At 49.5% G+C, this 17485-nt stretch overlaps 1 protein-coding gene, 1 long non-coding RNA gene and 1 pseudogene across 12 annotated transcripts in view; 1 reads left to right on the forward strand and 2 right to left on the reverse strand.

The window, feature by feature from the left end:
• Nucleotides 1-17485, reverse strand: part of Ercc1 (ERCC excision repair 1, endonuclease non-catalytic subunit) — a 38861-nt gene that overhangs the window by 7352 nt on the left and 14024 nt on the right. For 2 of the 11 annotated variants that reach the window (XM_063252890.1, XM_063252891.1), the window contains exons 2-3: nucleotides 2842-2950; nucleotides 1983-2207 (exon numbers count right to left, since the gene is read on the reverse strand). In XM_063252890.1, coding sequence (XP_063108960.1) covers nucleotides 1983-2207; nucleotides 2842-2943 — 327 coding nt within the window. In that variant the 5' untranslated portion in view covers nucleotides 2944-2950. Of the gene's footprint in view, nucleotides 1-1982; nucleotides 2208-2841; nucleotides 2951-3099; nucleotides 3647-17485 lie in introns of those variants that run through there. The other 9 variants (XM_005001320.4, XM_005001321.4, XM_005001319.4 and 6 more) reach the window with 9 other exon arrangements.
• On the forward strand, nucleotides 3643-6860 carry LOC134476867 (uncharacterized). Its single transcript, XR_010048651.1, has 2 exons — nucleotides 3643-3823; nucleotides 5384-6860. It is a non-coding gene; the product is annotated as an uncharacterized LOC134476867 (long non-coding RNA).
• Nucleotides 14312-17161, reverse strand: LOC100721862 (BUD13 homolog; annotated as a pseudogene).

Below are 17485 nucleotides of genomic sequence, written 5' to 3' on the forward strand. Positions count from 1 at the left end.
AGTAAGGGTTTACAGAGCATCTTCTGTGTGTCTTAGTGTGGGGGGCACAGCGACCAAGATGGACCCAGATCCCTATCCTCCAGGCAGACAGCCCCCCTCTTGTGGTACTATGATAAAGCAAGAAATGTAAATGCAGTCTCTGCCCCACTGAATCCTGACCCCAAAACCCTTGGAGATGGGACACAGGCAGAATCTTCTTTCTGATGTTTAATCTTGGAGTGGATTCCTGACATACAGCTGCTAAGGCCTTGGGAATCCCAGGCAAAGGGGCATCTCCTGTCCTCATGAGGCGACTCTTGGTGGTTCCTAAAAGGGCTCAGGATGAGGCTGGTGGCCAGGGAAAAACCAAGGAACCGGATAAGAGGGCCAAAAGTTAAAGTGATCACAAGTGGCAAATAATACAATCAATCTTGCAATGTAATGAAGCCTCCATAAAGAGCCAAGGGGCCAGAGTCTTGATGGTTTCCAGTCAGCTGAGCACATGGAGACTCCTCAGGGATGGTGCCACCACCCAGTGGCCAGAGAAACTCTACATTCATCTCTGTCCCCATGTGTGACTTCATTGGGCAGCTCGTCCACATCCTTTATTCTAGTCTTTATTTATGTCTTGTGTGAGAGAGACTGGGAATTGAACCCAAGGCCTCCACACTGAGATACAGCCTCAGCCCTTTTAAAGTTTTTATTTTGAGTCAAGGCCTCTCCAAGTCACTAAATTGCCTAGGCTGAGCCTGAACTCATAACCCTCCTGCTTCAGCCTCCCAGAGTGCTGGAATTATAGGTGAAGCCTGTTCACATTACAGAACGGGCTTCTGTTCTTTTATCGATAACCCTGCAAGCAGAAGGGTTTCTCAAGGGTTCTGTGAACTCCTCTGATAAATAAGTTCAATCTGCAGAGGAAAACCCATGTCCTGGGAACCCACATTTATGTGTCAGGGAAGGTGGAGGCACACTTGGCAACTGAGCCCTCCCAGCATGGGATCTGATGCAGCGCAAGGGGACAGGGCCAGGCTGAGCTGAGCCAGAGAACACCCAGCTGGTGGCAGAAGTGGGCAGGTTTGGTGTGGGGTACCGGATACAGAATCCAGAGCTTCTCCCATGCTAGGCACACACTCTAGCCTCAGCCCTCTATTGCTTTAAGACAAGGTCTCTCTAAATTGCCCAGGCTGGTTTGCACTTGCAAATCTCCTGCTTCAGCCTCCCATAAAGTACTGATTACAGGCAGGCGCTACCATGCCTCTATGCCCTTTTTATTTGTATTTGACAGTCTTGCTAACTTGCCCAGGCTGGCCTTGAACTTGCAGTCCTCCCAAGTAGCTGAGATTATAGCTATATACCACTCTGCTTGACTCCTGCTTCAGTTTTTAAAGATTTTGTCTGTTTCACTCACTAGACTAATCAAAATAAAGGAGACAAACAGCCAGATGCATACCTGTAATCACAGCTACCCAGGAGGCTGAGGCAGGAGGATCACAATTTCAAAGCTATGGGCAACATGGCAAGATTCTGTCTCAAAACAGAAAAGGGCTAAACATGTAGTTCAGTGTCAGAGCACTTGCCTAGCATGTGTGAGGCCCTAGGCTCCATCCCCAGTGCCAACATAAAGAAAGAAATAAGTGACATGGATGGGTTAGGTCACTTGCCCAAGAACACACAGCTATTGCACAGCAATTCAGGGATTCATAATCAGGATCACATTCATTTCTTACATTTTCACTCAATGAACAAACCTGGGGACTGGAAAAGGGCTGCACAAAAACAATCACAGCTCCTACAAAAAGAGCTGGGGCACCCTTGACCCACACCAAGTCATTAAATGAATGAATACAGGTGTGCCCGAGTGAATAAATGAAGGAATGGCAGTTCTGGGGACCAAACAGCTAAGCTCAGACCTCCTTCCCCTGCCCACAGTGACAGAAAACTGCTATTTAACCCTACCCCCAGCTCCACTGAAACCTCCGGGCTTCATTCTGTCTCCCTCTCACCTGCCGGGGGCTCACTATGATGCTGTTGGACTTGGCCCCTGGCTTCAGGGCCTGGTTGGGGGTCTCTCCTGCCAAGGGTTCTGACCCCGTGTGGCACGTGGCTGCAGCTCCTACTGTGGGCCGAGAGATGGCATACTCGGCATAGCTCTGTGGGGCACTCTGGGCTGAGGTCTCGGATGTTTCCACGTTGGGAAAGCTTCGTGTGGATTTGAATAAGGGCTTAGCCTGTGGGGAGAAAGGAGGGTTTAGGGGTCTAAGAGGGAACGTGTGAGGTCCTGTGTGTCCCTCTTCCCTCCTCTGGGTTATTCCAACCTCCTTCTTCCTTACGTGCATTCTTTCTCCAAGGCCTTGTCCCTTGCCCCTTGGACCTCAAATTCTGAATCCAAGCTGGAAATGCTACCCTATACCAATAATCATCCAGTGATTCAGGAGGCTGAGGCGGAAGAATGGAAGGTTTAAAGCTCCCCTGGGGAACTTGGCAAAGCCTTGACTCAAAACATCATCCTGCTTCCAGCCAGCATTTTCTCTCCCTTGAAACAGTGCAGTCACCTGCTTGTTCCACTAGTATGCTCTCTATACTAGTGATCCTGTCCCTCCTCTGCCCATAGGCCACGAATGGCTTCTGCCTCACAGTAAAAGCCAAAGCTGTCATACAGCCCATAAGGCTTCAGATCTGCACCTAGCTAAGTAAGGGACTGCATTCCAACCACCTTCCCCTTGTTTTCTCTGTTCCAGTCTCACTGATCACATCTTTGCCCTCAAACTTTTCAGGCTACCTCTGATCTCAGGGTCATTTCTGTCCCCTTTCCTTCCATCACTGCCTCCGGTCTCTCAACAGTCCCAGATCAGCTCATCCTACCCCCGGAGGCACTTCATCCTGGTCCAGTGGGATGACAAACTTCTTCCTCGAAGGAGGCCCTGCAGGTTTCGGCGTCCCCTCCTCGTCCTTCTCAGGGTCCATCTGAAGCCTAAGAGGGAAGATATGCAGGCACCGGCATCTGTCTCCCGTTCTCCCAGCAAGAACCCCACTCACACCCGGTTCCCCTAGTAAAATTCCAGCGCTCCTTTCATTAAGGCCCTAGCCGCTGGAGCCCAAAGTTCCTAAAGCACCGCCCACCTGTGGCTCGCCACGCCCCTCGCGGGCCCCTTGTCCTATTCGCTCCGCCCCCACTATCCCCGTTAGCTGCTGGCCAGGCCTCCAGATCTCGCACCTGGACGCTCTCCCGCGCCGGGTCACGGCCAGCTCTCAGACACTACAATGATTGGTTTGCGTGGCTGTCAATCACGACCCGAGGTACTAACCTCCGGCAGCTCTAGCTGATACCTCAGGGTTTCAGCCCTGCGAGAACTGACCTGCTCTACCCGAGACCCAGCGGAGGAAAAACTGCGGCGGAATCAAGGTGTTCCACCGCTAGCGCGACTAGCGCGGCCCCTGGGCTGCTGCACTTCCGGCCTCTCTGGCCCACGGCCTGTCTCACTGCTTTCTACTGGGGTAGAGCATAGAGAGGAGCTGTCCCCGCGCTGCTCTCTATGGTTTTGGAGGACTGGAGATTGGGGGAAGAAGGAGACATGGCCTGTGGATTTGAGCGTCTCAAGTGCCTGGCGATTCGGTTCCAGTGTCCTTGTGAACGCCTCCAGGCTTCACCTGCTCCAGACAGGGCTCACTGGAAAAGAGGCATCAGGAGATAAAACTAGTGCGGAGAGAACTGAGTTTGTCTCCCCAGTGTTCCACTGAATTGGGTTGTTTCCCCATTCATTCATTTGTTCCACACAGTTCCCCAAGCGCTTCTCGGATTCCCGGTCCTGTGCGGGGCTGTGCTGGAGACCCTCGGGGCGTCCAGGTCAGAGGGAGAGACTGTGACTACTCGTGTGGGCCGCTCAGGGCTGGGAACCCCACAGGGCAGTGGTGGGTGGGTGTGCCTGATCCAGGCCGGCGTCAGGAAGGGCTTCCAGGAGGAAAGGACATCGGAACCGGGCCCTGGGATGAGTTGGTATTAGTCATTTCCTGAGAGAGTGGTATCACACTGTTCCAACTCGTGGCTCCCTGATTACTAAGGAAACAGGACATCTTTGAGTGAGGTTATTGGTCTTGTATATTTGTGTTCTAGGAGCTGCTTGCTCATATCCTTTGCCCATTTTTTTAAATGGGTAGGATGCCTTTTTATTGCGATTAATTTGTGAGTACTTTTTGGATCCCGGTTCTAATTCTTAGTCAGCTCCATATATTGAATATGTTTCCTCCTAGTCGGTACTTTTTTTTTTTTTTTTTTTAATACAGTCTCACTGTGTAGCTCAGGCTGTCCTTGAATTTACTGTTCAGTCCAGGCTGGCCTCAAACAGCAATCCCCTCTGCCTCAGCCTCCCACATGCTGGGATCACAGGTGTGCACCCCCACACCCGCACCTAGTTTGTACTCTGTATTTTAACATTTTAATTTATTTGCAAGTTTCTCCCTCTCTCCCACCCTTTTTCAGGGCTGGGTATTAAACCCAGATCCCAGATCCTTTCCAGTGATCTACCTTCCCAGCTCTTCCACCCTACCTTCCTTCCTTCCTTTCCTTTCCTTTCCTTTTGAAGTGAGGTCTCCTTAAACCAACAACTGCCCAAGGTAGTCATGAACTTTCCATCTTCCTGCATCGGATTCCCAGAGAGTACTGCTACATCCAGTTTACTTACACTTTTAGTGTCCGTTCACACAGCTTTATTAATCTATTTCCTCCCGACTCTTGCTCTTAGAGTGTTGTTTTAAGAGCTCTTTTAAATTCTAAGGTCCTGCATATAGATATACATATAGATATTAGATATAGATATAGATTATTGCTTTTTGTGTGTGTCTTTTAGAGGCAGAGTCTCTCTATGCCTTGAGATCACTTTGTAGCCTAGGCTGGTCTCAAACGCACAATGATCCTCCTGCCTCAGCCTCCCGAGTGCTTGGATTACAGGTGTGTGCTACTACATCAGGCTTATTTCCTTGCTTTTTAAAAGATACTTTCTGAACCAGGGGTTTAGCTCAGCAGCATAAGCACCAGCTTGGCAAGTATGATGTCATGAGTTCAATCTTTGGTACCAAAAAAAAAAGTACTTTCCTCCAGGTATGGTGACTCATACCTGTGATCCCAGTGCTCAAGAGGCTGAGACAGGAGGACTGCAATGAATTTGAGGCCAGTCTGGGCTGCACAATGAGTTCAAGTCTAGTCCCAACTACATAATAAGACCCTGTCTCAAAATACAAATATATATATATATATATATATATATATATATATGCTAGTCTTCACTAAATTGCCCAGACAACTTGTGAACCCTCCTGCCTAAGCCTTCCAAATAATGGGATAACAAAACTATACTTGTCATGGGGAATATATATAGATAAATATATATATATTTATCTCCCCATCCAGAGCATGACTCAGTTTATCAGCCTGGCCATGAAATTGCCAGCCTCAAACCTACAACTCCCGCCTGTCCCGCAAGGGGGCACCGGAGCCCCGCAAGAGGACTGGAAAGTCGAGCGGCAGAGACTGGAACCCCAACTGTCAGAGACAGGACTTCGAAAAGGCAGCTGCAGGCCATCCCCGCACATCCTTTTCTCCGCCCCGAAAGTGGGGCAAACACCCCGCCGCACTGACTAATATCACCGAGTCAGTTTGTATGCGTTAAAGGCAGGGGAAAAGTTGCCCTCGGTTCTAGGTTACTCTCGTTTGCTTGCTTGCAGAAACAGGGTCTCCATATGTACTTTTCGCTGGTCTTGAACCCGCTGTGTACCCCAGGCTGGTCTCAAATTCGCAGCGATCTTCCTGCTTCAGCCTGTTGAGTGCTATGATTCTAGGTGTGCGCTACCACACCCAGCTACTCCCAAACTTATTTCCACCCTGAATTCCAGCACGGAGCTTTGGATCCCCAGATCCGAGTCATCGCGGCTTCCAGAACTTGCGAGCTCGGACCTCCTCTCCATCCACATTCTCCCGTGCGCCCTGGGCCCGGAGTTCACAGTCCCCTCCGCAACTCGGACCTCTGCCTGCAGCTCTCCCGGACCTGCTCCTGCCCCAACGTCGGGTCCCCTCTGGGCCCGGATTGGCGATCTCGGGGTTCCCCGGCTGAGTCCGAGCGCGGGGCTTGGGGATGAGGAGGGAGCGAGGAGCAGAGGCGCGGTGATCGGGCCGAGCCCCCTTCCCTCTAAACTTAGCCGCGTGACGCGCGGCCCCGCAATGGCTGCGGGCCGGGGACGCTGGGGGCCGGGGCGGTGGGGCGGCTCGCCGGTCTTTATTTATAGCGCCTGGAGCCCGAAATAGCGCGGAGCTGGGCGGCCGGGATGACGCGGGCGCAGCCGGGGCTGACTCACCCGGCCCGGGCCCGGGCCCGGGCCCCCGGATGCGGACAGTGGGGGCACCTGGGCGCGACCCCGCGACCCTCGGCACCTGCGCTGCGGGGGCCCCAGGCTCCACTGTTCAGGCCGGGTGGCTCTCAGTAAAGAGTCTGCAGCAGGAGACAGGCTGGATCCGAGGTGGCCGGCCACCCACAGCACGACGAACGACGGGACGAGCAGCTTGAAGGTGGGGTGGAAGGAAAGGAGCCAGAAGTGCAAGCCTGTTGTCACCCTCGGCTGCGACGCTGACCCCGACCCCGCACCGTGGCTTTGCAGAGCTGCAGGCCAGGCCTGCACGCGCTCCCCCTCCCTGCTTTCCCAGCCATGGAGGATGCAGGCACTGTGGGGACCTGGTGCTGAAGGCGCCCCTGACCCATGAAACTCTGCTGCCTCACCACCCAGGAGCACCTCAAGCTGACAGGGCCTAGAGGGTGGTGTTGCGTGCGACATCCCTGGGGAGCAATGCATTGCGTGCACAGTGGTGGTAAGAAAATAAAATGTCGTTTCCTGAACTCTGATAGCAGCTGTTTGTTGCACAAAGCTGGGCCAGGTACCATTCCGGGACTTATCTCCCATGGGCGCCTCAGGATGCGCTTGGAGTGTTTCCTCAGCATCATTCCCTTTTAGAGGGAAATTGAGGCTCTTTGACCTCATCCCTGGGTCACCAGGCCCTAAAGGAATCCGGTTCCCAAGTGTGCCTCTAGGCTCTACAGGACCTGGCCTGGGGGTGATTCTCAAAATGAGATCCTCTGAACCCTGGGGGTTCCTCTATCCTCTCAGGAGGTCAAAATTCTTACCATTCCTCATAGGACACGTACCTGCCTTTTCCCCACTCTTGTTTCCCGGGTACACAGTGTGCAGCCCGAGGGACACTGTGACAGAGGGAATCCAGATGCAGACCGCGTCCATGCAGCCTGGCGTGAAAGTGAATTACACACTTAGTGCGCTCAGGGAGTTGGGGCACAGGCATTTGGGAAACCATGATGGGCTCTGTTGGGTTCCCTCCCCAGAAACGGAAAATAAAACCACATCCTCTTTCTCAAGGATTTTTTTCAAAATATGGTTAAGTTTATCAAAGCACAGGATTTATGTTAACATGAAATTATTTTGTAGTCTTTGTAAAGCCCTTAAATTTCTGTTTTAATTTTGGTGTCGATTTGGGCAGGGGCACTGTGGTTGCTCTTTTGTTTCTGACCTTCTACTGCTGAGGGTGGACTCCACAGCCTCTGGAGCTAGATAATGCTCTGTCAGTGAGGCGGGCCTCAGCCCTCTGAGTGATCCTGAGCCCAGGGTCTTTAGTACCCAGCCCACTTCCCCTCCCACGCCTCCCTTCTCTCTCTTTCTCTCCCTCCTCCCCTCTCTCTCCTCAGGATCTAGCTAAATAACTAAATTGCCCGGGCTGGACTTACACTCATGATCCTCCTGCCTCGGCCTCCTACAGTACTGAATTACAGCCCTCAGTATATATATATTAATTTATTTGCAGTACTGGGGATTGAGCCCAGGGCCTTTGCCTGAACAATGTCCCCAGTCTTTTTCTTTTTTCTTCTTCTTCTTTTTTTTTTTTTTTTTTTTAATTTGAGACAAGGTCTGTCTAAATTGGTAAATTTCCCAGGCTGGGCTCAAACTCATGATCTTCTGGCATCAGCTTCCCAGGGTGCTAGGATTACAGGTGTGCACCTCCACACCCAGCTCTGTGTTCACTTCTAATATAGTAAATATTGATAAACAGCATCAACATTAACACTTTTTGAGATAATCAGTAATCTAAAAACATAAAGGGACCTGTACCTAAGTTTAAGAACCAGTTGTGGTGGCAGACACCTGTGATCCCAGGACTCAGGAGACTGAAACAGGAGGATCAACTGCAGCCCTTCCAGGGGGAGAACCAGCAGTGTCTCCTGAGATCCGTGCCATGTTGGAACTTAGGACTCTGGGAAGCCAAGCCAGTACCTCCCCTCCCTGGTAGGCGGAGGCAGGGTAGCCCACTGCAGCCCTTCCAGGGGGAGAACCAGCAGTGTCTCCTGAGATCCACGCCATGTTGGAACTGAGGACACTGTGAAAGCAAATGACCATCCTGCCTCCTTGCTTAGCAATAGTGAACCTACTGCTACATGGCCTAGAGTCAGATAGCCCACTTCCCCTATCCTCCTTCTCCTCCCCCCCACCCCCATTAGCAAATGGAAACCAGAAATCGGAGTATCTCCTGGGAGGTTGACCATAGCAAATAAGGGGGACTTCCTTCTACCATTTCTTTGAAGGCAAATATTTTTATTATTGTTTTGCTCTTTTCTGATTAATGGTATTGCTCTATTCAATACTCTGTTTTGATAAGTTCTATAGTGTTCTATATTTCATCTCATTTTGATATACATGATTGAAAGAACAACTATTATAAAGATAACAAAATATACTATGATACTTATTACTATTATCCCAGTAACCTGCTGTGAAGTTCTGTACCAATTTCACTGTACAATCTTAGTTGGCTTTATTCTGACTTGTTCTGTTGTATACTTTCAAAATAAAATTAAAAAAAAAAGAAAGAAAGAAACAGGAGGATCACTGTAAATTGAAAGCCAGCCTGGACTACACCTTGAGTTCAAGGACACTAAACTACATACAAGTGCCCTGCATCAAAACATCAAAAATAAATCAATAAATAAATATTTCAAGAATCACCCAAGCAGCTGAGAGTGCTAGAAACTGTAGGCAATCCCAGGAATCTGGGGTTCTAAGGATTAAAAATTTGAGCCCCTACAAACCTGATAAGTTGTGGGGTGCACTGGTGCATCTCTATAATGCCAGCATTCAGGAGGCTGAAACAAGGATCACCAAGAGTTTTGGGCCAGCCTGGGCTACATAGTGAATATACGGCCAGCCTGAATTACATAGGCAGACCTCCCCTCAAAAACATAAGTAAATAAATAAAACCTCTGCTAAGTATCTTGAAGTTGGGAACATTATATTAAACTGGAGGTGGGATAGAGGAGACTTCTCTGTCAAATACGCACTGAAGACCCAAAGAATAACTAGGAATCTGCCTTGAGATGGGAGACAAAGCCCCCAGGGTTTGGGGAAGCTGGGTATGCAAAGGCCCTGGGACAGGAAACAGCTCAGTGAATTTCAGAAACAACTATGTGCCTAGAGGAGAAAGGGGAGAAGTAGCAACCAACGGGACTGAACATCTGGGCCCACTGAAGACTAGACAGGTGTTTGGGACTCAATTCTGAGTGAACAGCAGACTGTGTTCAGCAAGGGGGTAACTGGGGGCCCAGGGATAGAGCCTAGGTTGTCTGCAGTGGGGCAGCAGCCAGCAGGCAGGCATACCGCTTGGGGACTAAGAGCCAGGAGTGGCAGCAGGAAGCCGGGAGAAGGATGGGGAACACGGCTGAGACTTCTCACGGAGCCCTTTAGGATCAGAGAAACAACTCAGTGAAAGAGTCCAGGCAGCGAAGGGCAATCTGTCCCCAGGGCACCTGAGAGGGCCCTGCTGCTGAGCTAAGTTGCCTGGCTGTCCCCAAACTTTTGAGCTTCCTGCCTCAGCCTTCCCAATCATGGGGATTACAAAATATGTGCAGCCAAGTCCAGCACAAATAGTATTGTTTCGTTTACCGACTCCTTATGTTCTATTGTGATTTCCAACTGGTTAATCATTCTACCAGGAAACCTCCCAGATTCTCATCTTACAACACTTCATCGATTCTCTTCATTTTTTCCTTAAAAGGACCCGAACAGTACTTTTATCTCTTGCCTTCCCTTCTCTGCACCTCATTTTATTTTTTATTTTGAAGGTAGTAAAATACAACAGAACAAAGCCAATTGAGACAGTGCAGTGAAATCGGTACAGAGCGTCACAGCAGGTTCCGGGGATAACAGTAACGGGCACCAGAGTGTATCTCGTTATCTTTACAGTAGTTTTCCATTCAGTCAGGTACAGCAAAGTCAAAGCAAAAAGAGAACATGATAAAACCTATCAAAACAGAATATTGAATAGAGCAAGACAATTGATCAGACCAAGAAAAATAGTGAAAACAATATTTGCCTTCAAAGAGAAGATAGAAGGAGATCCCCCATACTTGCTATGTTGAATACAGTCAGCCTCCCAAGATGTGCTCAGACCTCTGGCCTCAGGTCAGCATAAGCAACCCAACAATACAAGCACTGAGTTGCTTTATGTGCCTTAGTAAGTATAAACTCCGCTGACCTCGAGCCATCCAGTTGCTAACGGGGAGGATGGGACGTTTGAGTCTCAGTCCAGGCGCCATAGGCTCACAGGAGGCGCTGACTTTCTCTTCCTGGCTCACCTGCTGCTGGCTCGCTGCCGCCTACCAGGAAGGAGGACTTGTTGCTGTCTTGTTCAGCCCTCCAAGTTCCAACCCTCATTTCTCTTGTCTTGCAGCATGTGTGGACCTCTAGGACCAAGCAGTAAGGTGGATGATTCTCAGTTATTCCAAACCTCATCCCTCCCAGACAGCTCATCTCATGACAGTCATTTTATAGGGAGAACCGAAGCACAGAGAGGATAGTTTTTTGTTTGTCTTTTAACTGAATGGAATTCAGGGCTTCGAGCTGCACCACTGAGCTATATCCCCGGCCCTGAGATGTTAGGTTCCTACCTAAGAACACTCAGCAGGTAAGAAACCAGCTCTCCACTCAGAGCTGCTTGCATTTGCAATCACTGCACTGAAAGAAAACTCAAAGTGAGGCATAGGGACTGGGGATTTAGCTCAGCAGCATAAGGGCCTGCATGGCAAGTGTGAGGTTGTGAGTTCGATCCTCAGTACCAAAAAAAAAAAAAAAAAACTGAAGGCATAGAGATGCACAACTGTAAACCCAGCACTGAAGGAGGCCAAAGCAGGAGGAGCCCAACTCTGAATCCCACCTGGGCAAGTTAGTCAGGTCTTGTCTCTCAAAAACAATGAGAAATAAAACAGCCTGGGGATGTAGTTCAGTGGTGTCCTGGATTCAATCCCCTGACTCCGAACAAAACAAAACAACAACAAAAAGTTTATTTTGTTTTTTCAGGCAAGATCTCCTTATGTAATCCCAGTTGTCCTTAATCTCGTGATCTTCCTGCTTCAGCCTCCTCAGTGCCACACAAGGCTCTTCTGCCCTTCTCTTTTAAAGACACCTGCGGCAGGACTCGGGGACTACCCAGATAATCGAGGACGATGATCCCACCTCATTACACCTGAAAGGACTCTTTTCCCAACATGCTCTAGTTCTCAGGTTCCAAGTGGACACGCCTTTGGTGGGGACAGAGAATGCATTCTACCCACTACACAGATGGAAGGAGAAAGCTGAGGCCAGGGAGACAAACAGCAAGGGCCAGAGGAGGTGCCTGTCCAGGTGCCTGTCCTGTGTCTGCTGATGTTGACCACCCTGGGCATGTGCCCTCTCACTGTGTCTCACCTTCCAGGGGCTTCTCATTCTCCACTCTTACTATGGAACTGGGAAATATTCTTTTTTTTTATTATTATTTTGAAAGTAGTAAAATACAACAGAACAAAGCCAACTGAGACCCTGTAGTGAAACTGGTACAGAACTTCACAGCAAGTTACCAGGATAACACTAATAGGTATCACAGTACATTTCATTATCTTTACAATAGTTGTTCTTTTAATCACGTATATCAAAATAAAATGAAAGACAGAACATTATAGAACTTATCAAAACAAAATATTGAATAGAGCAGCACCATCAATCAGAATAAAGCAAAACACTAATAAAAATATTTGCCTTCAAAGAGATGGTAGAAGGAAGTCCCCCTTACTTGCTATGGTCAGCCTCCCAAGAGATGCTAAGATTTCTGGTTCCCATTTCCTACAGGGGCGTAGGGGGGACAGGTGAAGGGGGTAGGGGAAGTGGGATGTTTGACTCTAGGCCATGCACCAGTAGGCTCACTATTGCTTAGCAGGGAGGCAGGCTAGTTGCTTGTTTCTCAGCACCCTAAGTTCCAACATGGCACAGATCTCAGGAGACACTGGTGGTTCTCCCCCTGGAGGGGCCACAGTCTGCCACACCACAGCCACTTACCAGGGAGGGGAGCTGCTTGCTTGTTTCCCAGGGTCCTCAGGAACTGGGAAATGTTCTTTCCTGGGGCTCCAAATAACAACAAAAACTCACACTTAAAGCACAGGAGCTAAGTGTGGTGGTTCAAGCCTGCATTCCCAGCACTTGGGAGCCTGAGGCAGGAGGATCTCAGCAAGTTCAAGGACAGCCTGGGCTACATAGTGAGACCCTAAAGGGAAATGAAAGCACCTACTGTGTATCTAGTTCTGCTCTGGTTAGTACACACTGACCTCCATATCCGAGAATTTATCAGCTGCAGATAAAAACCATGTGACAAAAAAAAAATATCACATCTGTACTGAACATAATCAGATTGCTCCCCACAACACAATCTAGAGATGCCTCAAAAAAGAACACTATTCTGTCATTTTCAAGGCACTTGAACACCTGAGGATTTAGGAATTTGAAGGATATCCTGGAAGTAATCCCAAGCCTCAGATACTGAGTCCTGACTATATATTAATTTATTGAATCCTAAAACCCTTCTGAGGTCAATCTTATTGGGATTATTTTTTTCCCTAGAACTGGGGATGAAACTCAAGGATGCTCTACCACTGAGCTACATTCCCCAGTCTTTATTTTATTTTATATTTTAGGAAAGGGTCTCCTTAAATTCCCCAGCGAAGCTTGAATTTGAGATTTTCCTGTCTCAGCCTCCTAAGAGGCTGTAAATACCGGTGTGTACCACCAAGCCCATCAAACACCAAAATTATTTTTGCCTCTTTTTCCTTTTTCGGTGCTCAGGTTTAATCTAGAGCCTCCCACATAGTAGGCAAATGGTAGCCTCGTTTTAAAGAAATTTTTAGTATAACTACTGGAATGTTAAAAATTCCATTTGTCAGATGAGAGAGATGGCTCGTGGCTATAATCCCAGCACTCTGGGAAGCTGAGGCAGGAGGATGGCAGGTTTGGTAGGTCTGGGTGATTTAGGGACTTACAAAGACCCATCCTCAAAATAAGAACTTTTTTTTTAAAAAAGGGCTCCTGCAAAGGGTCTGGATTGAATCACTAGTACCTTCCCCCACACACCACACACAGAAAGAAAGGTTCCATTCGTGTAGACTAGTAGTGTAGTATTTGGGCAGAGCACTTGCTTAGCACCCCCAAGGGCATAGATTCCATTTTCAGTACACAAAAATAAATAAAAAGATAAATAAATGAATAAATAAAGCAAGCCAGGCATGATGGCACACACCTATAATCTTAGCACTCAGGAGGCTGAGTCAGGAGGATCACTGCCAATATGAGGCTAGCCTAGGCTACATAGTAAGTTCAAAACCAGTCTGACCATAACAAGATTCTGTCTCAAGAAACAAAACAAGCACATAAATAAACAATTACACTTGTGAGCTAAGTCTGGTAGTATATGTAATCTTAGTTATTTAGTAGGCTGAGGCAGGAAGATCCCTTGAGTCCAGGAATTCAGGTTCATCCTGGGCAACAAATTGAGACCCTATTTCAAAATGAATAAGTAAATAAAGCTACCCTTGTGGCCGATCCTTCGATTTCTCATGGACATCACTGATTCACAGAATTCATGTTCTTCATTTGGGAGCACACGAGGTGCTAGGGTCCACTTGTGAATCTGCACGTGTACTGTGGTACATTCTGGAACAATTGGCAGACTAACCAATGCTCACTTCAGGTGATGCTGTGGAGCTGGGTATGGTGTAGCACATGCTTGTAATCCTAACACCCAGGAGGCTGAGACAGGAGGATTGCTGTGAGTTCAAGGCCAGCCTGAACAGAGTAGCCAGACCTTGTCTCAAAACAAATACACAAACCCACGAAGCCAAGCTGCATTGGGCAGGCACCTAACCAGGCCAGGCTACCAGGAAGTCCTGAGACCCTGCCTCTGGCTCCTCCCAGCTACAGTGAGTCTTGGGCCTTCTTTTTTTTTTTTTTTTTTTTTTTTTGTCTTTTTCTTTTTTTTTATCGGTACCAGGGATCGAACTCATGACCACAGACTTGCTAGGCAGGCGCGTATGCCACTGAGCTAAATCCCCAGCCCGAGTCTCGGGCCTTCTTGGCCTTCAGTCTCTTCCTCCAGAAACTGAAAGCGTTTCTTCCTGTTCTCTTGGGTTCTGGGGACCCAAAGCTATCCATAGGCACCAAGGGGTGAGCACGGAGTCCAACCTGAACAGGAACCCACACTAGGGACCGGAATTGCAAGCACTGGCGCAAGGGCACACACAACAGGTTTCTTTTTATTTATTTTATATTTTAGAGACAGGCCCTTTCCGTCCAGCTGCTTCCCCAAAGCCCATCAGCAACCAATGCTGCAACACAGTGAGCCCCATAGAGTACTGAGAACTGAACCCAGGGTCTTTGCACTGAGCTCCACCCCCAGCCCATTTTGCTTGTTATCCTGAGACAGAGTCTCACTGTATCACCCAGGCTGGGCTTGATCTTGCAACCCTCCTGCCTCAGCCTCCCAGAGTGCTGAGATTACAAGATAGTGTCACTGTACCTGGCTACAATGAGTCTTTTCTGGGCACAGTTTTGATCCCAGCCACACCACAGCCAAAGAAAGCGGTAGCATTCCAGCAGCTCAGAGTCCTGTTGGTGGATACCTGGGGCAGCAGGGAGCTAGCACAGACCCTAGGCAGGACAGAGACAGGCTGGGCGGCTACAGTTAGCAGATCCCTGTGGACAGGTGGGCAGGGCCAGGGCACCAGGAGGTTAGATGAGGGGACACAGGAAATGGCTAAGAGCCAGGGTGGAGGACAGCGGTGACCCTCAGAGGGGAGGAAGCACTCAGCCTCCAGTCCATGTGACAGCAGGACAGCATCAAAGCTGGGACCCTGGACCAGGCAGTGGCATGGAAGGTAGGAATTGTTAGGCCAGGTGAAGTCACACAAGGTGGCCCACAGGTGGTCACCAGGAGAGCCAATGAGCCTAGGCTGCTGTCACATCAGCACTCAGCCAGGCTAAAATCCTGGGACGCAGGGTGAGGAGTGCAGCAGTGTGACTGTGGCTGCCCCTGGGGACGGGACGAACTGATGTCTTCCTCTGCAATGGGGATGAGGGGGGTGGGGACCCTTACCTGCTGAGGGCTGAGCCCCAGGGAGGGGCTCCCTGATGAAAGGGGCCCAGGAAGCTTTCTGGCCCTTTCTTAACCTCATGGGGACACAGCCTGGGGAGCATCAAGCGCCCCTACTTCCTCCTGCTCTGTATCCTGAGTGAGATCCCAGAAGGCTGACCCCAAATTTCCAAGGCCAAGACCTGGGCTTCCCAGGTGCTGCTGATGGTGCTTCGGTTTGTGCCCTCAGCCAGGTTCCTGCACCCTCCCAGCTGCGCATGAGGCTCACACTGCCCTCACGGGGCCAGCGGGGCAGCGCAGCCTGCCCTGTCAATGCTTCCAACCTGGCAGGCCTTTTTCACCTGGAACTCAACCAGCCCCAAGGCAGGCCAGTGTGAAGCATACCCTGGGACAGAGCTGCATCCTCAGGCCCTTTTCTTAATGTTTCTTTTACAGCTGGGTGTAGTGGCACACACCTGTAATCCCAGAACTCTGGAGGCTGAGGCAGGAGGATCGTTGCAAGTTCAAGACCAGTCTGGGCTACAAAGTGAGCCCAAGGCCAGCCTGAACTGCATGGCGAGACCTCATTTCAAAAAGAAAAAAATAATGTATTCCTCTGTGGTCAGAATTGGCATTCAACAAGCTGCCAGTCTGTGAGGGCCCTGATTATTAGCACAGGCAAACGTGCACAGCTCTCCCACACCACTCCCCCAGCCCACAGCCCTGGTACAGCCTCAGAGAAGCTGCGTGTCAGCACTGAACTTACGGGCAGGTTCCTCTACCAGCCTCCTGCTGGCAACTCTGGCCAAGAGCTTCTGTTCCAATCCACTGAATCCGTCCATATCAACCCAGCAATGTCCAGGCCAAACACTGAATCTATTGGGACAAGGTGCTGGGCCACTGTATTGAGGTCTCACTCTCTTATTCCTGTTCTCAGCTTTGTTTTTCTGGATGAAGTTGGCCATGGGGTCTCCCTCTTGTTCTTTTTCTCTCAGTGTCCGATCCAGGTCTTCACCATCACTGTAGTGGCCAGAGGCTTGCGTCTTCATCGCATTCTCCACATTTCACTGCTGTTGCCAGCTCTGGGCCAGCCCTGTGCCCCCCTGGGCACACAGCTCTTCTCGTTCTGAGTCCTTCTCTGATTTTCTCTTTTGCCTGAGATGTTCCAGTCTCAAATACCTCTTATGACCAGACTTGTCAGGACACACAGTTTCAGCAAACGAATTCAGCTTCAAACACCACCTTTCCTTGGTCCCAGTTTTGGGGCTCGTGCCGTTCTTGCTGTATGTCAGTTAACACCAAGCTGGTATTACCCCAGAATCCAGGTGTGAAGCCTTCTTTCCAGGAGGCCGACTTCTTTGAGGTGGGAGACAGATCAGAATCAGATTTGGTCCTCGGCTTCCTCCTGGGTGGATGGAAGTCAGAATCAGAGCTCCAACATCTTGCTCTATTCCTCAGAGGTGACAGATCTGAATTGGGAACCTGGTGCCCTGGACTCCATTGATGCCATGGAGATGAAAGCTCTGAATCTAAGACTTTCCAGCAGTCACCTTTAGAATCAAGCTGATGCTTATCTACAAAATGCAACTTTGTTTGCTTTCTTCATGCAGGAGAGAGGTCCGAGTCATATTCCCTTTTGATGCTCTTCAGAAGTGTTGAGGGTGTCCTGACCCCTTCCAGTATGACCAAGTCCTGCGGGAGGAGGTTTCTGGGGTTTTATTACTTTTGGTTCTAGGCCATGAATGAACATGAGGGCCCAAATCAGAGGCATCACAATGGCACCTGTGTCTTAGAAGTCAAGCTCCTCCTAGCTCGGGATCTGTCAGCGCAATTGCTGTAACACCTTCTGGAGGAAGACACACCTGAGGAATCATTAGGGACTCTTCTAGGAGACCCAGCTGAAGTGTTATGGCAAGGCTTTCTAAGCAGGGATGCATCTGAGGAGTCACAGCAGACCCTCCTGACAGGAGATGGATCTGGGGTATCAGGATGGAAATGACAGCATGGTCCCCCAAAAGCTTCCATTTGCTTTAGCTTTTT

Source organism: Cavia porcellus, unplaced genomic scaffold (assembly GCF_034190915.1).
Source record: "Cavia porcellus strain 051 isolate PalLab524CR breed Dunkin Hartley unplaced genomic scaffold, mCavPor4.1 scaffold_7, whole genome shotgun sequence".
Taxonomy (NCBI): Eukaryota; Metazoa; Chordata; class Mammalia; order Rodentia; family Caviidae; genus Cavia; species Cavia porcellus.